The sequence below is a fragment of the Taurulus bubalis genome (assembly GCF_910589615.1).
Source record: "Taurulus bubalis genome assembly, chromosome: 3".
NCBI lineage: Eukaryota > Metazoa > Chordata > Actinopteri > Perciformes > Cottidae > Taurulus > Taurulus bubalis.
In genome coordinates this window covers 719,831-746,808 of record NC_136591.1, presented here as the reverse complement: position 1 = coordinate 746,808, position 26,978 = coordinate 719,831, and the positions used below count along the sequence as shown (strand labels likewise).

General features: G+C 44.9%; 1 protein-coding gene across 1 annotated transcript in view; it reads left to right on the top strand.

Annotated features, from left to right (window-relative positions):
- Window positions 1–26,978, top strand: part of cnih3 (cornichon family AMPA receptor auxiliary protein 3) — a gene marked incomplete at both ends in the record, with an annotated part of 73,810 nt that overhangs the window by 20,878 nt on the left and 25,954 nt on the right. Inside the window, one exon of the mRNA XM_079215585.1 lies at window positions 4,773–4,820. Coding sequence (XP_079071711.1) covers window positions 4,773–4,820 — 48 coding nt within the window. The remainder of the gene's footprint in view (window positions 1–4,772; window positions 4,821–26,978) is intronic.

Genomic DNA, 26,978 nt, shown 5'->3' with positions numbered 1-26,978 from the left:
TGTGACTCCCGCTACCACTAACCGTGAGGTCTGTCACCCGTAGCCGCCGGTACACACCCTGGTGAACTAAATTCAACTGAATTATTCCCTCCCTTTTTAATATTTCTAGCTTGATCAAGCTGACGGAACATATTTCCTCCCTTCAATATCTCAATCATGAATAATATTACGTGTCAATCCCGAGGACAAAATGCAAAGGAGGAGTAAACAGTACAGAGAATCCCCCCAAACAGCGAAGAGTGTCACTGTGACTAACCAGCACTAGCATGTTCCTGGCATGCTAACAGGTTAGCCATTAGCTGGCCAGCTGCAGCAGCACCACACCAGCAGGCTGCTCACACGACCTGTTCCATGAGGACGCGTGAATTAACTCCGCCGTGCCAGTTGCTGGTGTAACAAGATGCGTATCTGTAAAATCCACCAAACTCACATTCACGGTGGACATGTCCACACGCACACACGCGGTCAAGCGTTTGCACGCTTCTATTTTCATACGCTATCGACAATTAGCCGTAGCCGTCTGTCATGAGGTCACACACATCACTCCCTCACATGCAGACGCAGTAAACCCGGAGAAGCATGCATGGCAGTGTGCTCGCTGCCCACGGTGCTCAGGGCGCCTGTTGCCCGTGTGACTGTTGCGCGCACACACACACACACACACACACACACACACACGTGCACACGCTTGCTCTGTTACTATGGGATAAAGCTGTAGCCGGTAGCAATGATCATCTTATCTGAGTCTAAAATCAGAGTGAGGATGGAGATGACATTTTTTAAAGACAGTAGGTTTTTTTTCTTCTTCATAGAAACGTTTTATGAATGTTAATTGTAGTTTTCATTAGTGCAAGTGATTAATGTTCATCCCACCGAGGACAGCGTAGCCCCTTCACACCCTCCGTATCGCTGCATCTCCCTCTCACAGCGTTTAAACACACTTAGCGCCCGCGGGACATTAGCGCCACGGACAAAACCCCGCCGCTTCATCTTCGGGGAGCTTCATCGTCCGACGGGCGCTGACACGGTGCACTTCCTGCCGGCGAGAGTAAATAAAGGTCAATCTAAGCCCCGCCCACCCGCCGCCTCCCCACTGCTCATCCTCCTCTTGTTTATACTTCCGCGCCGATCTCGCTTGTCAAGCAAGTTCTCGCTGAGTAACATTTGAAAGAGACATCAGTCTAATTGCTTGCTAATGAGCAGGCAGTTGCAGGCGTGTGCGCACCAGTACACCAACAGACACACACACACACACACACACACACACACACACACACACACACACTGCTGTTTGAGTGGAATGTATGTGCGGGTGCTCTTTCCCGAGGCGGGGAGACGGTGTCGTGAGGAAGCGATCTGGGCGCCGCCCTGTAAGGTGTCTCACCCACAAACACTGGGCCGTTCACGTGTGTGTGTGTGTGTGTGTGTGTGTGTGTGTGTGTGTGTGTGTGTGTGTGTGTGTGTGTGTGTGTGTGTACTGTATAGTGATATGGGTGTATTCATGTGAGCAACCGATGCGGTCATATCAAGGACAGAGGGACGGTGCAAATTCTGCGTTTTCTGAAGAACATGAAAGTCTCAGTACAGAATGCAGCGATCTGTAATCCACCACTATGAATATCAATGTGCTCTTTTCCTGCCGTTCCTCCTCCTGATCACGGATTCCCCTTTTCTCCCGTCATGCTGCTGCCCGTACATTGCACTGCTGAAATGGCTTCTCCTTGTGCTTTGAAACATTTGAAATAATGAAAAGTTAAAAGGCTGTGCAATATATGTCCCACAAGTTTTCTTCTTTTTCCCACGCTTGCTCTCGTTAAAGGTAAAGTCCCGTGAGGCGTTTTGGGGAGATGAGAGTGGAACTTGTAATACTGTGCAAGTCTACACACACACACACACACACACACACACACACACACACACACACACACACACACACACACACACACACACACACATAAGGAATGAGTCAATGCTTCAAAGGGACACAGTGGACTCCCTCACACTTTGCTACCTTTCACATGCTTTCTCTGTCTCTCTCCATTGTTACCGTGGTGATCCCTCAGCCTCCTACCCAGGAACCTCTGGTTCCATTATTTAGAGCACAGGCATAAATTAAACTTTGAAACCTCTTTCGCAGTCCACACTTATTAAAAATAGCAATCAAATATGCATGTTTACATCCTCATCAATGCATATTTTAGGAAAGCTGCGTTTGAAGAACGTATCGGCGCCCAACCTCCGCTTCATCAAGCGGATCATTTTAGAACGCAACCACTACCGTTGCCTTAAAGGAGCAGTGTAGCATCTTTGAGAATAGGCTCATCTATTTGTGCCTGCAGCCGGGGCCCTGTTCCTCATACCTGGCCTACTGAGTCAGCTGGATCATTCTCAGGACAAGATGACGTAGGTCAGGCTTTTCGGTTCCACGAAGCAAGTTTGGAAAAATCACCATAGCAACACATCCAAATCCCTTAACCTGCTCCAGAGTAGGCTAACTGAACTTCACTGGATAAGCTGGCCACTCCCACCGGACTAAAAAGGCAGCTTCTTCCTCATTGATGAAGGAGCGATGTTAGTTAATTGGTTTTATAGGGAGAGAGGATGCGGTTGGGGGTGAAACTCAACAACGAGCTCTGTGGATTATCCTGAAGAACCTGATCATGATTTCGGGAAAGAAACCTTGCTGTTGGGTTTTTCAAATGTATTTTGTTATTAGTCTCGTGACATCTAGTTCAATTATACTTGACAGACGTCTCCATGGTCCATATCTCCAAAAAATAGGCAACGTGCATCAAAACAATCTAGAAGATTAAAAGATTGAAACATAACACGAGAGGTAGCTCTGGAACCGCCCCTGAAAGGATCACTGTTAAATAAAAGAAATCCAATACTTCAAACAAATTGCATTGAGTCAAAGTTAAGCCAGCCCTTTGGTAAATAAAAATCATATTTCATGGGAAATATATGGATGGGCAGATGTGAGTGTCTGCTTCTGTATTGAATGATTTCTCTTTCTCACACTTGCCAGCGCGCCACATTAAACATATTATATAAATAATGCACAGGTAAGTTAGTGTGTACTGTAGATGCAGTTAGTGCCTCTGGTTTTCAGTATATGAAATTCCAAAAAGCAGACTAAACACTCATAAACACAGTGTTGATAGTGTTTTAACTCCAATTATTCCAGCGCATTCCCCCACATTTTAATCCTGTTTTTCTTATGCGGTGACTAAATATCTGTTGAGCTCAAGACAGGCGGGCTTTGATGTTCCGTATAAGTGCAAATGCTTTTTTATAGACCTCATAGTTCCCTCGGAGCCTGACTGATGACGTTTGCTCGTAAGAAGCGAGAGATGAAGTCAAACTGACTGTCCAAAAGCACCAACAGCGTGACGCTCAGATCAATATATGATTCATAAGCAGCCGGGTTGTGCGACGCCTCCCGCGGAGCCCAGTCAAGTCCGGACTGCGTCTCTATAGGAATCCGTTAATATTTAATGATGGTGTTAAAAGCTCTGGTGAAATGGTGTGTGAGAGTCAGCATTGTGGCGACTGCTGATTTAAGCCTTTTACAGTTCATTACACAAGCTGAGAACACTCAAATATTGAAGAATGGCCCCTTATATAAACACAATGATAACCACTGTGACTGCTGCAAGACCAAAAGCTCCCTTATTAATCTCTCCTCTGAAATTCGATGAGTGAATTTCTTGCTGAGAAACTACACCGGTAATGTGGAGCCGATCCCAAAGACTGCTGTCTTCAATAGTCCAGAGAGGTCTTAGTCCTAGTCCTAGTCTTAGTCTTAGTCTTAGTCCTAGTCCTAGTCCTAGTCCTAGTCTTAGTCTTAGTCCTAGTCCTAGTCCTAGTCTTAGTCCTAGTCCTAGTCCTAGTCTTAGTCCTAGTCTTAGTCTTAGTCCTAGTCCTAGTCCTAGTCCTAGTCTTAGTCTTAGTCCTAGTCTTAGTCCTAGTCCTAGACCCTCACCTGAGAGCCAATCCTTTCCTCAACCGCTGAAATCCCACCTGAGCGTGTCCCTCATCATCTCAGCTGATTTTAACATTTTAACATCCACGTTGACGACAAACAGACTTGCCATTGAGTTCTTAAAGAATACTGAATCTTTCTAAGCTGCTCAGCGTCTGTGCAGTGAATTCATAAACGTGGGCTTTAGTCTTTACTGAACGTCAGCTCTCTATATCTGACCACTGCCCCATCATATGATTCTCTAGCGCTCATGCACTCTCATGATTTGACTGTACCTCCACTAAGGTGCTCCGTACTGGAGCTACATGTAAACCCCAGCCCTGGCTTGATGACACTATCCGCCCAGGCCGGACGGAAATGTAGACGTGACAAACTTCCTGTCTCATATGAGATGCTAAAAAACACCTGGTTCAATACAGGACATAGTTAAAGGAGCGAGGGTGAACTGCCTCCCCGATTTAGCATTTAGAACCATGGATGCTGCTATTATTCCAACCGGCAATGCTCTTCCTGACGCTTCCAGTTACCGTGAACGTTGCCCTGCCCTCTTTGTGGCCTGGAGTCCACACCCAGATGTTTCCTGTTGGCTGTATTTGTCTCTGTAGTTTCTGTTCCAGTTTATAATTTGCTTTTTGGAAATGTATTTCACCTACTTTCAGCACAAGGACAAACTTGTTTTGTTTCTATTCTGTTTCATCTTTCACCAGATGTCAGACGTCAACACTAAAATCTTCTGTAAATCTTCAGAAGCTATGAAGTAACCTTTTCCCTGTTTGTCTCCTCACAGAGGGAGAGACTGCGGAACATCGAGAGGATCTGCAACCTGCTGAGAAAGGTGAGCGCAGAGGGTCCAATCCCATCTCCTTAGTGACGTTCAGACGCTAAATATGATGGGTAGCTGGCTTATAATTATGAATGCTTGAAGAACGCGTGCTTCAATGAGAAAGTACATCAAACGAAGTGGAAGAAGTTGCAGATGACACCGTGCTTTCTGCTGATATCTGATACTTCCAAATGGAGCGTTTCACAAATTCCTCAGCAAATGCAAGGCCTCTGCTTGACAATTTCTCGAGTTATGTAAGTATTTCGAGCTGCTTATCAGTATTCCACAGGTCTGGCTAGTGCGGTTTTAATGAATTTTTGATTTGCACAGTGATGCTTCCTTTGTCTTCTTGCCTCGTGTTGCACTGACATCAAAGGGGAGACGGAGATGGAGAGGTTCAGTGCTGCGCTCTGCAGAGCATGCTGTCTGTGTGTGTGTGTGTGTGTGTGTGTGTGTGTGTGTGTGTGTGTGTGTGTGTGCCTCGAGGAGTCAGTGTGAGGATTAGAAGAGGCCTCCTCCCAGCTCCAGTGTGACATCTGCTTCTCCCTCCACCTCTCAGAGCGCTGTGCGAGTGTGAGTCTGTTTCATGCTGGAGGTTCATCGGTTGAACAGCTGATCTTGGTCATCAGTGTTGTTTTCAACAAAACCCCGGGGGGCCGAGTGGAGGGCCCCCGGGGTTCTGTTGAAAACGTTCTCCCCGCAGTGCTTTTGCAGGAAAACAAACACACACATGCATTCACACGTAAACGCGGGCGAGGCAACCTACAGTACGTGCACACATCCAGATGCAGCGTCCTTGCTGTGACCTACATGTGATCACTGGGGGTAGTAGCTGCTGATGTGCGACGAAGTCCAATACCACCCAATGGATGTTGAGTACATGGCATCCCAGTGTTTCCATAATAAAACATTGCTTAACAAAGCAGAGAACAAAGACGTACCCAACCTGTGACATTATTGGATCAGAACAGTTATCGTGTAGATGATCCGTTAGAGCTGGGATCGATGATCTGGCTCTGGGCGATCAAAAGGATGGATCTCTGGCAGGTCGCAACATTTGGGTTCTTGATGTTTTAGCAGTTCCACAGTCTAATTTATTTCGTGGTTCATGTCAATGAATCCTGTAGTGAACTTCTAATATTACTGGAGTAGTGTTTTACCGGATGGTAGTAAAAGAGTTCTAACCCTTTTGGTTGGGTTAAAGCAGAGTCCGGTCCCTTGGCCCGTTAGTTCTGTTGGTGTGTTGGTGTGAAAGCTGTCAGGTGGAATCCCCAGTGTGGACTTAACCAAGCCGAGACCGCTTGCAAAGGGGGGTCTCTTGAAAGCAGACTCTGGTGCCGTTTGTGGTGTGAAATCAAACGAACATACTATAGGATGTTCTGATAGCAAATGTGTGATTTCAGCATGATTTCAAAAAGTAAACTATGAATGAATCCATCTGCTGGTCATGAAATCCATTCAGGAAGCCATCTATTGATCTTTATGGTCATTTATATGAGCATGTCAATTATTAACCTGATTAACGGGTCAAAGGCTGTAAAACATCTGTTACGTATTCTTTGTCACTTCATTGGATCCATGAAAGGCGATCCCACAGTAATAAGCCCTGGATCATTACTGTACAAGATGCCTGTTGGTCATCATTAAAGCAGTCTTTGCAGTCTATTTATTGAAGTAATGCTCCAAATCAGTCCTTTCTTTGTGAGCTCTTTGTGACACCGACGGACATGAATATACACATCAGAAGCATTGAAGTCCTGCATAAACTTCTAGAACGTCTTCCTCATTGGTCCATGAAGATGCAGAATGACAGTCACCAAAACTGTCCAATCAACTGTCAGTTACTGTCGGTCTGTTTGGCTTTATTGTCTCTCCTATTGGCTCATTTGAAAAGTCAGTGTGAAGAGGAACCAGAACTAAAATGCAACAGTGAACCATTGTGTTCCTCTTGGTTCCGACCCAAACAGACTGCCGTGTTCGACCCTCAAACGGTCGTCTTGGTTCGACATGGAACTGAACTGCTTCATTCCTAGAACTGGACATCGGTCTACGCAAATTATTCAGCATTCTTTTACATTGCAATGCAAGAAATGACCCGATGTGATTGTTTTTTGGCTAATCCAGTCAAATAGATAACTGAGAAATCAAGGTACTTACTCAAATAGATGCAAACAATCTTATAAACCCTGTTCAGTGCTAAACAAAAGTCCATCAGCTCAAAGTATATATATATACATATTGTATATATATATCATCATAGTGTCCTACCTTCCTTTACTGTATTTGAAGTTGTATCTGGAGATTGGCAAAGAGCTTCATCTAGTGACTCAAACAAGTGGAAAGGGAGGACATCCCTGCCAAGTGCCTCAAGCGACAATTTCCCTTCCCCATACGTCCAGTCAGATTCATACATCTCCTCACAGTTTACCGGCTATATTTCGACTGCTGCACACTGTGCCTGTCAGTGTGAGCGTCAGAGGTCCCGATGCAGGAGGATCTGCTGCATTGTGAAGTTCTTTTTTTAAATGTATTTCTTTCCCAGAGCTCTGCTTCCCTCTGCTAAAACCATTCAGCTGCGTCCAGCTGGCTCGGTGGTCCTGATTGATTTGGTTAAAAGCTTTGGCCGCGTTTTCTTTTTGTTGGCACACCTACTTGGTAGTTTTCGCCGCAGACACACATGCAGGCGTATGGACACGTGCCATTTTCATGTGCTCTCAATCCACGCTGAGCGCTGTGTTCCGATGGGTTTGGGATGCCTGAAAAACCAGCGCAGATGAAAATAGCTCGAGGGGAAATACTGTGTTCTTTACTCTCAACTGCGTGAGTGTGTGTGAGTGTGTGTGTGTGAGTGTGTGTGTGTGTGAGTGTGTGTGTTGTTCATTAGATATGCAGTCGGCTTGAAGCAATGAGGCGGCGCGTTGTCACAGCAACTAAGCAAACCTGAGTATACTCATTAGCGCTCTTCCTGCCTTTATTTTTGGACCTGTCTTGCCCCTTTTCCTCCCTCTCCTCCTCGGTTCCACCACCTCTCCCCCTCCCTCGTTCTCTTTCTCTGCATCCATCCCTCTCTCTACACCTTCCTTAGTGTTTCTGGTTCTAGTGTTTCATTGGTTTCTGCCTCGACGCCGGCCAACAGCCGCGACCGGATCATTGTCGTGAACGTGATGTCTCAGGAACATTTGAAGGGGATTTCTTCAAATTTGGCACAAACGTCCAGCTGGACTCAAGGATCAACTGACGGTCCAAGGTCACTGTGACCTCACAGTGGCATCATTTTAGAACTGACGTGCCAATTACGCCAATTTCACACAGATGTCCAATAGGATAAAGGATGAAGGGATGACATGTTGGTTGCATCTGGATGTGAACTGCCACTTGACTGGTGGGAAGAGGCCCAGAGCCACGAGGTCACTCACCAGGAGACGGTCCGATCAGAGGAGTGAGATGAAGCAAACAGCTCGGGATGGTTTTCTTGCACCATAGGGAAAGATAGCACGGCTTAGATGCTGCTTTCAACAACTCATCGACTAATGGCAACGCTCGGTCAGAGCTCTGATGTCGGCGTGTCAGTTTTGCATCGTCACGTCTTTTCTGAATAAACGTCTCGTGTTCACAGGAAACTAAAATGTTGTGTTTGTTACTCACCGACTCTTCAAAATAAACATTCAAGATAGATTCAATTATTTATCTGTATTTCTTTGTAAAAGTTGTTACTTGTTTCAAATATTGTAGTTTGGGTTCAAATAAGTACTCTTCTCATTCTAGTTGAGTGTGTACTTCATGTAACATACATACAAATAAAGTGAGCTTATATTGGGGTGTGTGTGTGTGTGTGTGTGTGTGTGTGTACTCCCATGGTAACCATTGACTGCAGTCAAACGTCGCTCATGAACAGGAGACTAGCTCCTTAGGATGGCGACCAGTCTGAGTCCCAAATGTTGCGATGGGTCGGTGGTCGACCTTTGAACCTGTGAAGCGCTCAGTGCTCCTCTGGTGTTCATGCTGGACGGTGTTACATGCTCCGTGTCCGTTGAAATAAACCTCCACTGTAGGTTTATCACACAACAAACAGCATGGCTAGGCCGAGGCAAGGAAAGCACTCGGTCCGATGTACGTAAGTTACGTAAGTCAATGTTAACATGAACAGCGGCCTCCTGTGTGAAAGTCCTGGGTGTGTTTGAACCATCTGTCCCGGCTCATCAGATGCTCTGACCGCCTGAGGACGTGGACGGGTTCACTTACATCACCCTCCCGTTCCCACTCTGATCAAGTCTGTCCGGTCCGAGGTCGGGTCCCGCTCACATCGGGATCCGATCCGATGACGACGCCCACTCCAAGCGGCTGGTGGCTCACAGCGGGTGAGGGTTTCACTGAGATGAACCGCTCATGGAGGAGTGACAAAGGCGGTTTCCACACAGCGTGACATCACACGCACACCGCCGATGCCAACACCTCCAGTGCTCGCAGCGCGTGCATGAAAAGCACATCAAAGCAACACAGACGCCTTCCTGACGCCTCTCACTGAGACGTGCAGTCATTCAGCAACTGCACGGTCCGCACGCACCGCTTGGTTTATTCATGGATCGGTGGACCGGCCTCAGAGTTCCTGTTTCAAGATCCCAAAGCTACTCATTAGCATCTCCTGGATGTACCGCCGGAGGCGACCGGCTATCACAATCAGCCAGAGAGAGCAGCGGGGAAGCCGAGCTGGAAGGTTGAAACCCCCGTGGGACCCGGTCCGCCGGAGCAGAGCCGACCCTGAGGGACCGGACTCATCAAGGAAACTAATTAAGAGCGCTGTGCCGAGCGACGTGCGATGGAGATTGGCTGAGCTCAAGTGGGAACTGGTTTTGACGAACGGCGTGAAGGCTTTGATTAAAAAACGCTTGATTTGATTAAAGAGTGATGAAAGAAGCTTTTATTTGATAAACATCCGGGATGTCCGTTGGACTCGGGCTGCTTTTCCCCTCAGAGGCACTGGTGTGATTTATTTATATACTTTTTGTGGTTCAAAGATTTCACGAAATACGGAGAACAGCATTAAGTATTCGTAAGAAAGAAATAAACCAATAAAACCATTATTTTAACAATCCCGCCTCTCACTCAGGCTTCCTGTCATACGTGATCTCCACTGAGCCGAAGAGCAGAACATCACCAGGTGTTGGAATCATGATCAGCATGGAAACCCAGCTGTGCATTCATTTTATGAAAATATATAAAAGTAAATAAAGCAGAATGGGCTCAGGTGCAGCTCCGGTGTGAATTATTTGTGAACGTAAGTTGGAAGTAAGCAGTAAACTGCATTAGAGCGAGAGCATCCATTGCTGACTTCTATCGTATTCCTGCATCGAGCACATTCTCTTCCTCCCCGGGACGCAGGCGGAGGTCAGAGGTACGATGTCCAGCCTATAGAGCCAAGGGGATCGTCTCTCTCTCGTTATTTATTAGTGCTGGAAATAAGCTGTGTGGCAAACACACGTTTATGGTTCTGACACGTTTAGTTCAGCAAGATAATCTTCACAAATGAAGGAGACGAAGAATGAACTACGAGGATGAACGTGAATATGAGTTATAGATGTGTGTGACTATCAGCTGCTGATGGAGGACAGAAGGAGGGCGCTCAGTCTGCGTGTTCCAGGTCAAACTACTGTGACTCAACTTCATAAGTCATGATGTCAGATTCCCTCACACAAATGACATTAGCTCTCAATAAAAAGAGCAAAAGCAAGAGGCACAAAAGCCCACCCAGGCGGGCGGACCCTGAACACACCGCTGGTCTCTCAGGAGACGGAGAAACCCGACGCTGACCTTCTGTAATGACGTCGTTATCTCAACCCAAACAACCACCTGTTCCTAAACTAACTCTCCACTTGTGTTGCCTGAACAGGACATGGACAGGTGTTGCAGGCTTTCATAGGAACATTTACAAAATATGAGCAGTGACTTGTTCTACGTTGACAACAAACACACACAGGTGCTGACAGACCGGGTTGTTTCCTCAGGGAAGCCTTTCTGCTGGTGAAGAGGTTATTGATGACGCCCCTCCCCCGACCAGCAGGTGAGGAGGAAGAAGGTGAAGGAAATAAAAATGGTGGATCACTTGAGCATACGGTCATGAATGCTGATGGGTCCAGTAGTATGCAACATTATCTGTGGACACACACACACACACACACACACACACACACACTGAGCGTACATAATCACACACAGAGCCAGAGTTAGTGGAGTTTATCTCTTAACGGGCCGAAAGCACAACACAGACACAGGTGTGCATCAGACTCTGAAAGGAAGAGGACGACAACGTTCCTGAGAGAAAGGACCGCATGTGTGGATCGCTGTGACGGTGAGTCCTGTCAGTCAGAATAATGATCCACGCCGCTGAGAGGTGGAGACCGGGAAGGTGGGATGTGAAGGAGAGAGAATGAAGAGGGGGAATCAGGAAAGACAGGAAGAAGAGCGATGGAGGAGGAGGGGAACTCCTCTTTGACAAGAAAATAACAACCGCTGTTAGGCTCAGCAGGAAATGAATATTAATTATGCTGCACGGCTGACATGGAAGCAACCTAGATTTCCACGGTGATCAAGCGCGTACTGTACCGTCTGAGAGGTCCCTCCTCAGGGGGCGGAGCTCTGGGGCTGCTGGGTAGAAATGACTCGTTTAGGTGTAAACTGTATGAAAGTAAACCCTCATCTACTGAAGGCGTGCTGCAGCAACACGTCATGCTACTGCTGGCGTTGGTGGACTCATATGCTGCCCCCTGGTGGAAGTTAGGGAGAAACAAGGAGAAGAAATGGAACTTCATGAACTTAGAAATGATCGTGGTTCCATAAGTGTGATTTCATAAGAGTGTGATTTCATAAGAGCGTGTTTCCATACGCGTGATTTCATAAGAGCGTGTTTCCATACGCGTGATTTCATGAGAGTGTGATATCATAAGAGCGTGTTTCCATACGCGTGATTTCATAAGAGCATGATTTCATAAGAGCGTGATATCATAAGAGCGTGTTTCCATACACGTGATTTCATAAGAGCGTGATTTCATAAGCGTGTTTTCATAAGAGCATGATTTCATAAGAGCGTGTTTCCATACACGTGATTTCATGAGAGCGTGATTTCATGAGAGCGTGTTTTCATAAGAGCGTGTTTCCATACGTGTGATTTCATAAGAGCGTGATTTCATAAGCGTGTTTCCATAAGAGCGTGATTTCATAAGAGCGTGTTTCCATGCGTGTGATTTCATAAGAGCGTGATTTCATAAGCGTGTTTCCATACGTGTGATTTCATAAGAGCGTGATTTCATAAGCGTGTTTTCATAAGAGCATGATTTCATAAGAGCGTGTTTCCATACACGTGATTTCATGAGAGCGTGATTTCATGAGAGCGTGTTTTCATAAGAGCGTGTTTCCATACGTGTGATTTCATAAGAGCGTGATTTCATAAGCGTGTTTCCATAAGAGCGTGATTTCATAAGAGCGTGTTTCCATACGTGTGATTTCATAAGAGCGTGATTTCATAAGCGTGTTTCCATACGTGTGATTTCATAAGAGCGTGATTTCATAAGCGTGATTTCATAAGAGCGTGTTTTCATAAGAGCGTGTTTTCATAAGAGCGTGTTTTCATAAGAGCGTGTTTCCATAACCGTGTTTTCATAAAAGCGTGATTTCATAAGAGCATGTTTCCATACGCGTGATTTCATAAGAGCGTGTTTCCATAAGCGTGATTTCATAAGTGTGATTTTATTAGAGCGTGATTCCATTAGCGTGTTTTCATAAGAGCGTGATTTCATAAGAGCGTGATTTCATAAATGTGATTTCATAAATGTGATTTCATAAGCGTGGTTTCATAAGAGCATGATTTCATAAATGTGATTTCATAAGAGCGTGATTTCATTAGAGCGTGATTCCATAAGCGTGATTTCATAAATGTCATTTCATAAGAGCGTGATTTCATAAGAGCGTGATTTCATAAGAGCGTGTTTCCATAAGCGTGATTTCATAAGAGCGTGATTTCAAAAGAGCATGATTTCATAAAAGCGTGATTCCATTAGCGTGATTTCATAAGAGCGTGATTCCATAAGCGTGTTTTCATAAGAGCGTGATTTCATAAGCGTGATTCCATAAGAGCGTGATTCCATAAGCGTGATTTCATAAGAGCGTGTTTTCATAACCGTGTTTTCATAAGAGCGTGATTTCATAAGAGCGTGTTTCCATACGTGTGATTTCATAAGAGCGTGATTTCATGAGCGTGATTTCATAAGAGCGTGTTTTCAGAAGAGCGTGTTTTCATAAGAGCGTGTTTCCATAACCATGTTTTCATAAGAGCGTGATTTCATAAGAGCATGTTTCCATACGCGTGATTTTATAAGAGCGTGTTTCCATAAGCGTGATTTCATAAGTGTGATTTTATTAGAGCGTGATTTTATTAGAGCGTGATTCCATTAGCATGTTTTCATAAGAGCGTGATTTCATAAGAGCGTGATTTCATAAATGTGATTTCATAAGCGTGGTTTCATAAGAGCATGATTTCATAAATGTGATTTCATAAGAGCGTGATTTCATTAGAGCGTGATTCCATAAGCGTGATTTCATAAATGTCATTTCATAAGAGCGTGATTCCATAAGCGTGGTTTCATAAGAGCGTGATTTCATAAGAGCGTGTTTCCATAAGCGTGATTTCATAAGAGCGTGATTTCAAAAGAGCGTGATTTTATAAGAGCGTGATTCCATTAGCGTGATTTCATTAGAGCGTGATTCCATAAGCGTGTTTTCATAAGAGCGTGATTTCATAAATGTGATTTCATAAATGTGATTTCATAACCGTGATTTCATAAGAGTGTGATTTCAAAAGAGTGTGATTTCAAAAGAGTGTGATTTCATAAGAGCGTGTTTCCATAGGTGTGATTTCATAAGCGTGTTTTCATAAGAGTGTGATTTCATAAATGTGATTTCATAACCGTGATTTCATAAGAGTGTGATTTCATAAGAGCGTGATTTCATAAGAGCGTGTTTCCATAGGTATGATTTCATAAGCGTGATTTCATAAGCGTGATTTCATAAGAGTGTAATTTCATAAGCGTGATTTCATAAGCATGATTTCATTAGACCGTGATTCCATAAGCATGTTTTCATAAAAGCGTGTTTCCATAAGCGTGATTCCAAAAGCGTGATTTTATTAGAGCGTGATTTCATAAGAGCGTGATTTCATAAATGTGATTTCATAAGAGCGTGATTTCATAAGAGCGTGTTTCCATAAGCGCGTGTTTTCATAAGAGCGTGTTTCCATACACGTGATTTCATAAGAGCGTGATTCCATACACGTGATTTCATAAGCGTGTTTTCATAAGAGCGTGATTTCATAAGCGTGTTTTCATACCCCTCTACATATTCACACTATAAGGCACTTCTCTTAACGTGCAGCCTTTCAGAACACGTGGTCCACTAGCGGTGCAGAATGCAGGTTTCCAGCTGCAGCAGGTGATGTGTGCAAAACAGCACCAACGCGTTGTGCACACTTCATAAATAATAACGAGGACCGCTCGGTGGACGTGTGGTGGGACAACTGTGACAGCTCACATCCACCATGCCATGGACAGTCAGGAACTCCGTTTGGATGTCAGACATCCTGCAGCCCGGAGGACGGATGTGATCCCAACTCTGACAACATGTGTTGACGTGTTGTCGCTCTGCCAGCTCACACACAGGCTGCTCCTCAGTGTTGAAGGGGTTAATGGCAGGTAGCATGATTACTGTGCATGCTGCTGACACACATGTGTACATGTGATTACTGTGCATGCTTCTAGCTGCTCTCATCACATCAACATGGGTCTGGATCTGGAGGCCGTTGGCCGTCTGTGGAACTGAAGAGTGACGACCTTGAATCTGAATCTGGAACATACCAACTGGAGCTATTCGCTGTGAATCGCTTCTCTTTGGGACTTGAATCGTTCCTCCTACCGGCGACTGTCTTCTTTCCCTGGAGCAAACACTCCTCCACGGCATCCATCCTTGACTTCAGCTGAATACGATGAGGTCTTTGTGACACGTCTAAAACAAACGGAATCCAGGAGGAAGCCTCTTCCCCTGCAAACCCAATGAACAAAGCACTGTAGTGGTCTGGAGAGGTCACTCAGTTCTAGAAGTGTGACGGTGAAGCTAACTGCTAACACACGTAGCCACATGCTAATGGTTACAATCAGGGGTTGAATTCAGCCTCAAGTCTTTCCATGTGCGTCGCCGGATCAGCGTGTCAAAGGTCACCAAAGTTGAACATTTCACAGAATTCTTCATTTTTTTTTCCACACCGTTAAAATACGGCCAGGGAGCTGTGGACATGGAATATATATTTGAGGAGTTGACTCACTGCTTCTCTCTTCCTCTCATCACTCTTCCCGGGTCGGGTGTCTCTGCTGCTGGCATTGCAGGAACTTTCACTTGTCTAACAGTCCACACACACACACACACACACACACACACCTTGGAGACTGGTCCGAATGTAACACAAGAAAATATCCTGAAATTGCATCAATTATCAATCATAATGTACATTAGAGTGGTTCGTCCCCCTCCCTTCCATCCCTCCTACACCTTGTGAATGTCAAGGTGAAGCTTGCTCCACATTCCAGCCACAGCCAATCAGATTTGAGGATGCAGAGGAGTGATGGAGACGAGGGTCCCCTGAGGCTCCATGTTGCTTTTGAAGTTTCAGTACAAAGGTTCTCTCCCCTCCTCCTCGTTCCCCGTGTCCGTCACGCGGGTCACATCCATCTCTCCGTGCTCTTTGCCTTTTATCTCCCCTCTTGTGCGCGCACACGCACGACCGCACACGCACGACCGCACACGCACGACCGCACACGCGTGCTTTCTCTACACACACCGCCAGCAGCCGGGCATGCAGGTGATGCAGTGTGTGTGAAGGGTTCTGTCTGATGTGGGGCCACTGAGGGCCGGTCCTGCTCTGATGCAACGCTGTGAAGTGTGTGTGTGTGTGTGTGTGTGTGTGTGTGTGTGTGTGTGTGTGTGTGTGTGTGTGTGTGTGTGTGTGTGACAGACAGAGAAGGCCTTGTGTTGGTGGATACTTTTATTTTTTTGCAAAAGGTGGATGCCTTCATTTTCTTCTTCTATTCAGTGTGCACGTATGAAAGTAATAAATAAACGATCTGCTACCTTTCCTACGCACATACACTGTTACATGTAGGTCACAAATGTGTAAAAATCCAAATTAAGGAGCACTTTTTAAGATAATCCATCCACCTGACAGCTGTGGCACATAAACGTGCAGCTCTGCTTTTTCTAGCAAATCAGAATTTTCTGTGAATTCAGGAAACTGGTGGAATGCTCTTCATCACACAGACGCACAAAAGAAACGCACAACACACTCAAACCGCCTTAAGGGTCGGCGTGCTGCCATGAGGTGAAGCGTTAGTGAACCTGTTGGTGAACATGGTCTTGCTCAGGTTGGATGTATTGTGTGAGCCTCCAGTGTTGTATAGGTGCTCACACTGTAGGTACACGTTTATTCAGCTTGGATGTGAACTAGCTTCCTCTCTACGTTACTGTCTGTCTATCCATGAATCTTAGTTGCATTATTATATGGAATTCTTCTTATTTCAGGCTGCCATAAAAAAGAAGTGTGTCCAGGGACAGCAGATGAAAACGAGCCTCTCTGGCTCACTTCCAGTGTTACTGTTGATTAGTGTGCATTGTGCTGCAGCATAAACAATGAAATGAAATGAAGTGCAGAACAGGTGTTACCGACCCGCCCATGGACCTCCACAGCGTCTGCACCACAGAGAGTAGAGTCCAGCTGCAGGTTGCACAAGCAGACCATGTCCACATGAAGTGGAAGAAGCTCCTCTCAGCGCTCTGCTGGCCGGCCTGCAGTCAGCAGCTCCATGCTAAGCTGTTCATGTGCATGGGGGAAATATTATATTAAAAGTGTGAGTGAATGAGAGGCACCTCTTTCCTTTGGTTCATGACATCAGCAGATTCTAGGAATGTTAAATATAAAAGTTCATCTCAGTAGAGACTCGGTGAAGTGAACCACGCTCAGTGGGTTCTGGGGTCCTGGAGGGTTTTAGGGATCCCCTCGATGAGGGATTTGATTTCACAGTAACTGAATATACTAGACGTGTTCCCAGTTGTTGCAAAACAACATGAAGAAGAGCTGTATGTCCATTATAGGTTGTAGTATTACTTGTGGCAGTCCTCTGTCAGCTGGACAGTAAAATACCGGATAAGTCTCTGGAGCCTTTGCTGGATCCCTCCTGGATCATGTGTGGTCCTGTACACATGTGAGGAGTCCCATGCTGACGAGGTGACGATGCTCATGGGAGAGAGTCCACGAGCTCTGCTGTTGGGTGGTCACACAGAGGTTGTGTCTGCGTGGGCAGACAGGAGTTATCATTGTTCAATTCAGATTACCTGGTCGGCTTCAGAGGCTGCTCCCCTCAGCCAGCCTGCCGACCTGGGAATACATTACTCTAGGAGAAAAAACATTCGGGAAAAGGCGATGCTTCTAATACATATTATATTTAATTATGTCTCCCCCCCCCACACACACACACACATCAAATGTCTCCATCCTGTCCTTTCTCTCTGTACAGCTTGGTAACCCCGATGTGTTGGTTTCGTCCCATCAGGGTGGAGCAGCAGTGTATATAAAGCCACTCAGGCATTGACTGCATTGAGTTGTTGCTGCTTGCTCTTTTGTATTTTCTCTGGGTCTTTTCCTCTTCTGCTCTGCTCCATTGTGATATTAAGTTATTACAACAAACACCTCGTCTTGCATCCTGAGCCAATCCTCTATTCAACATCCTTTTGTCCTTCTTTGTTTTTACTCACTAACATACTGAAATCCCTCATTTATGTGGAATCACTACCAGTAATGCGACATCCTCGAGCGGCACATGATCATGATGAGCTGAAAACTGGCATCCGCCCCTTTGCCACTGCGCTCAGGGCCGAGCTGCCATCACGGTGACTTTGGAAACTCAGCTTCGCTCTCTGAAAGCATCTTCAGCCAGAAGCTGATCTGTGTCTATAAACAGTGTATTGTACAGTAGTGGAGTCATAGCCCGAGTTATTCATATTCAGAGCTGACACCTGCTATATGGGGACCTAGGTACTGTGGATGGAGACATCTCATTGTAATGTTTGTATATATCTTGTATTTGCAAATGTCAGCTTGCTGGTTTGTGCTTTGAGATCCTGCATTCTTTCCAGCTGGGGATCCAAGAGTGTCACAACACTGTGTGTGTATAATGTTTTCTGTATTATGAATTACCAAGATGCACACAAGTAAAAACAGGAAACTGCACTCAGAGCTCTGCCAAGTGTGTGTGCAGTGACCACTGCTGTCATGTTTGATTGAACGAATACACGACTGTCTAGACGGCGAGTGCATCAGAAAGCTCTCCTGGCTGCCGCGTCCTGAAGCATGTGGCGCGTCAAGTACATTTATTTTGAAAATACAAAAGTGTCCTGCTCTGCAGCTAATTACAGAGACCAGTTGGAAACCCCACAGTTTATCCCATTGCTGTTGCCCAGCAGCTACGTTTACCTTGGTTTGTAAATAAGGAACAATTCATGATCCGTGGCGGGAAGGACAGTCCAAAGTGAAGCGGTTGTTGATCACTTGCGGCCCCTACTGGCCGGTGAAGAGAAGCGAGTAATCACTATAAAACAGTTGATGCTATTTAGTTTTACAAACGTATGAATTGCTGCAACCACAATGGATCCTGGAGCACGCAGTCATGAGTGAGGTTAAAGAAATCTCTGGCCGACGGGTTCGGTAGTACGAGAGATTAGCCGGGGACAGACGGACAAATACATAATCTCCTAGCTGTAGATATTTATTAGAAGCCTAATTGTAGTGGTCGTGACAAACATAATGTTTGAGCGGAGGTCAAAGACGTTCAGTGTGTGTTACTGCTGCACCAATACAAAAAGCAATTGCATGGAACATGCAAACAGCATTCTCTTCTTGGTCGTCCAAAGACAGGAGCATGGCCACAGTCAAAGGGTTAAGATATCCGTCTGAAACAATGTTGGTTCGATGCCCCACTTAATTGCTGTAATTAGCATATCTCTATACGGTTTTCAGCGCTGCATCCCTACAAATATCAAGTGTGTCCTGTGGATGGCGCTAGCAGAGAAGTAATTACCAGGATGCATAGGCCATTAATATGAAAAGATTGTGAATAATGTCCTCATAACATCAGAATGAAAGGGGTTTGATGTAGTGACGATTCAATGAGAGAGCCAATAAAAAAACAAGCGTATCCTTTGAAGTGCCAGAGCAACCCCAACGGCCACCAGTGTACCTGTTCTTCCCAAGTGTGGACAGGGTATAATCAAACTGACCGGCAAGGCCTCTCAAAGATGAGGGCTGCTGAGGAAAGGGTGGAGGAAAGGACTCACAGGTGAAGAGGCCAGAGTGCTACCCAGGAGAAACACACTGAGAGCAGGCTGTTCTCAGACTCTGTGCACTCCAAGAAGCAACGCACTATAATGTGTGTACAAGCCACATAATCAATGTGTAAGTCATCCACATACTTGTAGACAAAGAAGGGTGACCAGGTATAAAGAGTGTTCAGTCACGGTTGGTGTGGAAGGGAGGGTCTAACACCACCAGACCCTCACCCAGGAGGCCTCTGTTCGTGTCCTGTGTGGAAGGGAGGGTCTAACACCACCAGACCTTCACCCAGGAGGCCTCTGTTCGTGTCCTGTGTGGAAGGGAGGGTCTAACACCACCAGACCCTCACCCAGGAGGCCTCTGTTCGTGTCCTGTGTGGAAGGGAGGGTCTAACACCACCAGACCTTCACCCAGGAGGCCTCTGTTCGTGTCCTGTGTGGAACCCACGTTTACATATTTGTCACGTAACTTCCGTAAAACTAACCACAATATTGTCCTAAACCCACCTCTCTAGTTTTTTTGCAAAAACACTGATTAGTATGTGTTGCTGCATATTGGTAGGAAAATGCATGAAAAATAACTTCTCGCAAGATATGATAAAAACCATGATGCAAAGATACGCTGAGGCACTGTTTCCTCATGGAGACCTCAGTGGGTACAAAATACTGAACCTAGTGTAGGAAAAGTACTTCATATGCACAAAGCTGCACCAAACGTCCAATACAACAATCAGTGCCATGATAGGAAATAGTGTGTATTTTATGTAGAAATATTTGACAAAAGCTGAAAATCTTGGCAATTTGGGTTGAAATACTCACTCCAGATTGTATGTATGGAGTTACTTGTCTCATATTGGACAGACATGGATGGAAACTGAAACATGAGTGTTGGCTGAGGCATACCACTGTGAGGCAGTAATTCTAGCTCACCCTGTCGCTGTACCCTCTTTGGTTGGAGTCCCATCCTGTGTTTGCCTGGACCCTGTCATGCTGCTGTATCTGTGTAGCTTATTTGTGGTAAAGTCGAAAAGATATTCCACGACTTGAGAATTCTCACTTTGACAGCCTTTCATTCCAGGACCGAAACGACCGAATGTCTGCTGACAACTAAAATATAAAACAGTGACTGGGGATTATTTTAATCGGCATTCATTCTCAATAAACCCATTTAGTTTTCCAGGTGAAATGACAAAATGATATTAAATGACTTGAATACATTTATTCCTCCATATGCAGCGCGTCCCGGTGACCATCGTTTCATCCCGGCTGAAGCCAGTCTCAAAACTGGAATGCACGAGGGCTTTTGGAATATACAGTGGCCCGGGGCAGCTGTCCTCGTCGACTCATGCGGAAAGAGAATTTCATCAACTCAATTGCGAAAATTTCCAATTTCATGCTTATCGTTCCTGCCCCGGGGGTGAAAGGGCAGCAGCAGAGAGCGCCGCTGAAGACTGAGACGAATAAGAGCAGCCTTTGATGTTCCAGCTCAAGGGAAAGTGGTCTTTCAGCAGCCTGGCAATCAATGAAAGAAGAACTGGAGTCTGCAATGTGTCAGTGGTGTCAGAAAATATTGATAGATTTAAGATATAAGACATTCATATTTTAGTAATGAATGCAACATCATGGGTTTATTTAGTTTAGTTAGTTTTAGTGTCATTGTTCAGTCGGTCAGTAGCTAATGGGTAGCTATTTGCGCTACATGTTTTATGATGATCCCATAGGATATAGGCTCTCTTTAAAATGTTGCTTTGTATAATGTGTATGTGTTTATTGAATTTTTGTAAGAATTCTGATGAAAAATGCTGGAAAAACACGAGTGAAAATGAGTAGTGTGTCTGATGCTCTCAGCCCAGTCGTCCCAGTGTCCCCAGGTCAGATCTCTGCATCGTCCCAACCACCACTAAGAATTGCCAAATAAATAAATTATAAATCTTACGCATTGGGGCTCTGCATTAGAGAAGTTGGTGTTTGTGGCCGACCGGTCTTGTAGTGTGTCAAATTCGCTTGTAACAATTAAAAATGCAGTTTAACTTTAACTATCAAGGTGATGAGTAGAATGTTTCCCACCTTACAGATGCCCTCTTATTGGGCCCTTGTTTCATCTGAACTGTGTTTGAAGAACTAAATGAACCATGCGGGCCCCTGCTGCACGCGGATCAGAGGAACATGAATCATTAAAAGATCGTAAAATATTTACAATTACTTTTTGCCAAGCGTAATTACAGTTGCCTGTTCTGAAAGGATTTGAGATGGTAATTGGCAACTGGAAAAGCTGCTGCAGTTAAAAAGATGAACCAAGCTCCATCCAGAGAAGGAGTGGACCCACAATGCTGCAGGTGGAGAAGCGTGTGGTGTACTTGACGAGGTTGAATGTGGTTGGCGAGGCAGCTCATGTACATCTGCGCGAAATATATTTGTGTGTTTGCCAACGTTTGAAGCTGGCAGCTCGACATGCTGTGTGTTGGGTTCAGGTTCGTATGTTGTTCCTGCAGACCAGATTTTTTTTCCCCATGAGAAATAATTTGCATGCTGATGCACTGAATGCTGTTTGAAGGCCCTTTAAAGCCCACGATCGCATCGCGGTGGTGCGTCATGTACGCCGTAGGCGTGGCACCACATGACTGAATTTGATTTATTTTGTTTTAAGAGTCCTATAGTTGACATGCACTGTACATCACTACAGGAAGATGAGTAATAAAACCAGTGGAGGTCAGCAACAACTAGATTTGCCTGTAATGTATGGGTCCTTGAGGTTCTTTTGCTCCATTAGTTAATCATGTGGTTCAGGAAGCGTCTGTATGTGACCAAGGTCTTTCAAATAACTCCAACGTAAACACATCCGAGTCAGTCTTAGACAGTCGGAGCTACTGGCTCCGACTGTCTAAGACTGAGAAAGTCCATGTGGTTTGGGTGGAAGTCAAGGTTGGATTCAGTCAAAACCAACACAGGACATTCACCCAGGATCCCACTGTTCGTGTCCCGTGGGAAACCAAGTCAGACAGATTTTGCCTTTTTTTTATTACGTAAATCCGGTACTTTAGCGTAGCTTGTAGTATCTTGACTTCCGGTTCAAGGAAGTGTCGCTTGTGGATGATGTCATCCAGGTCACAGTTCAGATTAGAATAATAAAGATGGACGCAGACCGCGCCGTATATGGTCACACGAGTACCGAGTGTTTTACTTAGACAATTAAATGTCAGTACACACACGTAAATATGACATAGCTATTTGATATTACATTTAGCTGACGCTTTTATCCAAAACAACTTACATGTTTGCTCTATACACCGCAGACACAGCAACGGGTTGGGTGTCGTGCTCAGAGGCCCAGCAGTGGGGACTGGTGGAGCCGGGGCCCGAACCACCAACCCGCTGATTGAAAGACAGGCATGCTAACCACTTAGCCACAGTCGCCGCCTGTGTTACGTAACATTATTGACCCAAACCTTAATCTTCTGTTCTTCTTTGTATTTTTGTTGGGTAAGTTAGTCAACCTACGTTTGAAGTTTATTTTGAAAAGACACTGTATGCATTAAGTGAGCAGAAAGCGACATTGTTTGAAGCTTAAAGCCACTGACCAAGCGTCGGAATTTGACAAGTTGTTTTTTAACGTTAGTAACCCTGACAACAAAGTAAACCTTTGTTGGAAGTTTATTTTCTAGAGTCCTACGAGCGTAAACTTAACATATCCAGTTCCATAGTGGTCAGAGTTTGAAGTTGAGGGCCACTGATGCGTTGACCATGGACGCCATCGATGCTGCGGGACATGGTGCCGATCCTCTGAGTGGGCCGGTCACTGCTACTCCTCCGTCGAATGATATTCCACGTTGGTGGTCATTGGGGTGGTTACGGTTCTGGGCTTCTGTCTGGTGTGCTTTCACATGCAAATCCTGTATGTTGTAATAAACCAGAAGACATTGAGAGATTGTGTGAATGCTCTGCATTAAAGTCAGCTCTGGATAGGAATATCAGAGGATCTCTTTTCTACCCACCCATCTGAGAGGTTTGAGTTAGGCTAATCAAAGGGCTCAGTAAGGGTGTGACTGTATGTCTCATGAAGCCGCCCTTCACTGCGGGAGTCTGTGCTTTCATAGCTGCTGCTGCTCTGCACAAGCAGGTGGGTGACAGGAGTCAGCGTGACCGGAGCGAGGATGAGGAGGGGAGAAACGAAGGCTGGGAATTTAGTGTGCCCATCTTCTCTTTGTCCCGTTCCCGCCTCTTTCATTCTCCATTTGCTCATTTCGCTCATTAGTCGCGAGGTTCGCTCCGTGGCCCAGCGGGGTGTCGTACAGAGCCGGGTCCGCATGGAAAGTCACATTTGGAGAAGCTCTCCAGCCTCGTTGCAGCTGTGAGTGAGCCGCTGCGTGGCGGGTGGCCTCGCTGATTGGGCCTGGAGAGGTGGACCTGGAGCGTGGGCGGCAGCTCCTCCTTCACCGCGGTGCTTAAAGTAGTCTGGGAGCCTCGGCGCGGGCGTAATGGGGGAAAGAAGAGCACATGAAAGTATATGAGCAGAGACTCTTCTTCTGAAGAGAGTGATCGCGGATGGACGGGAAATAAGACACAACTGATATGAATGGCTCTAATGTGTACAAAAGCATTGCTGTCATTGGTAATAAACTAAGTAACTGTACTTCTTTGTAGTTTTGACTTGGTACATTTCTGGTACGGGTTCTGATTAGAACATTTTGCCGGCTGATACTAACCTTGAAAACTGTGGAGCTCTGAACTATGGCAGATAATGCTATAAAAACGGTATAATTCACTCCAGTAACATATAGACTGATATTTACACATCTGAACACGCAACTCACATTATACTCTTTTACTATAACACAAACATTATTAAAATAGCCCTAGTGGTTGCAGAGATACACCTTTTTTAGTTTGGGGATGACATAAAAATAGGTGGGTTTTCAAAAGGTTAATACTCCTCTGGTTGTATAGAAGTCTATAGAAGTGACTCTACTTATTCCCTCAGTAAACATTGTAAACATGAGTTTGTGTCTCAGTCTCTAGTTTCTAGTTCATGATGTTCATTTAGTACATTCTGGCTATTTTCGTGTCACGTAGACCACAAAGCGGGGGATTCTTTAGGGCGGGGCTACGTTGTGATTTACAGGTCGCTACCGCTGAAAAAAACAAAATGGCGATGACCAAAGTTCAGAACTCAAGGCTTCAAAACATTGAACCAATGGGTGACGTCACGACAACCACGTCCACTTCTATGCATAAGCATATTCCCCTAAATATAAAACAACTATATCACAGGCATGGCAAATTCATGAAGACTGCACAGTCTTCTGAAGAAAACGATGTGATACGAATACAAAGTATTACAGCTAACCATCTGTGTAAATATGCCTTTTACCTTTACTGCTACCAGCACGTTTTTCTACATTTTTCCAGAAGATGGAAACATGATGCGGCGTCATGAGCAGCGATTCAGAGGACTTCAGAGGGGTTCAGAGATGATGGATGTGTCTCCAGGCATCGTTAACTGAGTAAATCTAAAGGAGGAGGAGGGGGCGATGGGGACGCTACCTCGTCAACGGAAAACGTCTAAATGTGCTTTGCATCCGAAGCGGCGGCTCTGCGATGAGCGGAGCGGCAGCGCGCCGTCACGAGCCGTCAGTAATGGATCTGCTTATTGATCCGTTCATTTGGAGGACTCCTGGGTTTTGGCTGAGCTGAAAGCAAGCCCGGCATATGTGTGTGCCTTCATGGTAACAAATGTCCCTGCTGTTTCAGTGCTGAAACAATTGTGTTCATGAATTGTTTATCACCAAGAAAAGGCACACGGACAAGCTGCAGGCAGCTCGCCGTAAGACAGCACGGCTCGCTTTAAGCTGATCAAGTCCTGACTTTAACGCACCGACATGAGCGGCTATCAATCGTGCCATCCAACATGAGTTAAATCCAAGTAAAGTATTTGTAAAATAATACATCATAACGTCTTGTTTCTGTGCTTCCTCACCTCCTCTACTATGACTTTCTTGCCACAGGCAATACTTTGATTTGCATGGGTTTACATATTAAACTATGACTTGTTTTCCACAGACTATACTATGACTTGTTTTTGTCATATATTAAACAATTCCTTTTCCAGATACTATACTAAGCCCTTTTTCTTTTTTTACATGTGTAAAAACCTATGACCTTTTTTTTCTTGTTCCACATTCTATGACTTTATATTGACATAGTCTACTGTACTATGCAGAATGTACCTCCTGTAATGAGCTGCTCCTGCATCATTAGTGCATGCTGCTGTTTGTATTGTCTGGAGAGGAAGGCTCACTTTCTGCCGACTCGTTGAATGAAAATAATACGTTTTGGATGGTGTTGTCCAAGAGTGGGGAAAAACCTTCAACCCCCCAGGCAGAGCGGGCCATTATTACACTAATTATTTTTGATACTGTCCTTAGGTCTTATTTTGATAGAAGAGCCATAGTTCGGTCCATATGAATCACAATAAACGACTCACTATGAATGCTATCTTTGTTTCTTTCGTTTCCACATTCAAAACCGTCCTTTCTCGTCCACTCCTTTCTCACAGTGTAGGTCTCATGCAATTCATATATCATTCATGCAGAAATATTGAATCTCGCATGGAGCACTGGTGGCTCATCAGACCAAGAGCCAAAATTCTCATTTTTGTGGATTTGGATCTGGCTCATAGGTGTCACCGCTCCTCCTCGCCGTAATAGCTCGCGTCTCGCAATGCTGCATCACAGCTATCAGACGAGGCTCCGCCCTCAAAAGTGAATTATTTGTTAAGTCATTATTTGCTCAGCCAAGCTGGAACTAATTGAATCTCTCCTATTGCACGCCTTCTATTTAGGTATTCAGTGTGTTGTGTGTAATGGTGTAATACAGAAGTGTGGTGTGTGTAATACAGAAGTGTGTTGTGTGTAATACAGAAGTGTGTTGTGTGTAATACAGAAGTGTGTTGTGTGTATTACAGAAGTGTGTTGTGTGTAATACAGAAGTGTGTTGTGTGTAATAGTGTAATACAGAAGTGTGTTGTGTGTAATGGTGTAATACAGAAGTGTGTTGTGTGTAATAGTGTAATACAGAAGTGTGTTGTGTGTAATACAGAAGTGTGTTGTGTGTAATAGTGTAATACAGAAGTGTGTTGTGTGTAATAGTGTAATACAGAAGTGTGTTGTGTGTAATACAGAAGTGTGTTGTGTGTAATACAGAAGTGTGTAATAGTGTAATACAGAAGTGTGTTGTGTGTAATAGTGTAATACAGAAGTGTGTTGTGTGTAATACAGAAGTGTGTTGTGTGTAATACAGAAGTGTGTTGTGTGTAATAGTGTAATACAGACGTGTGTTGTGTGTGATACAGAAGTGTGTTGTGTGTAATACAGAAGTGTGTTGTGTGTAATACAGAAGTGTGTTGTGTGTAATAGTGTAATACAGAAGTGTGTTGTGTGTAGTACAGAAGTGTGTTGTGTGTAATACAGAAGTGTGTTGTGTGTAATAGTGTAATACAGAAGTGTGGTGTGTGTAATACAGAAGTGTGTTGTGTGTAATAGTGTAATACAGAAGTGTGTTGTGTGTAATAGTGTAATACAGAAGTGTGTTGTGTGTAATACAGAAGTGTGTTGTGTGTAATACAGAAGTGTGTTGTGTGTAATAGTGTAATACAGAAGTGTGGTGTGTGTAATACAGAAGTGTGTTGTGTGTAATAGTGTAATACAGAAGTGTGTTGTGTGTAATCGTGTAATACAGAAGTGTGTTGTGTGTAATACA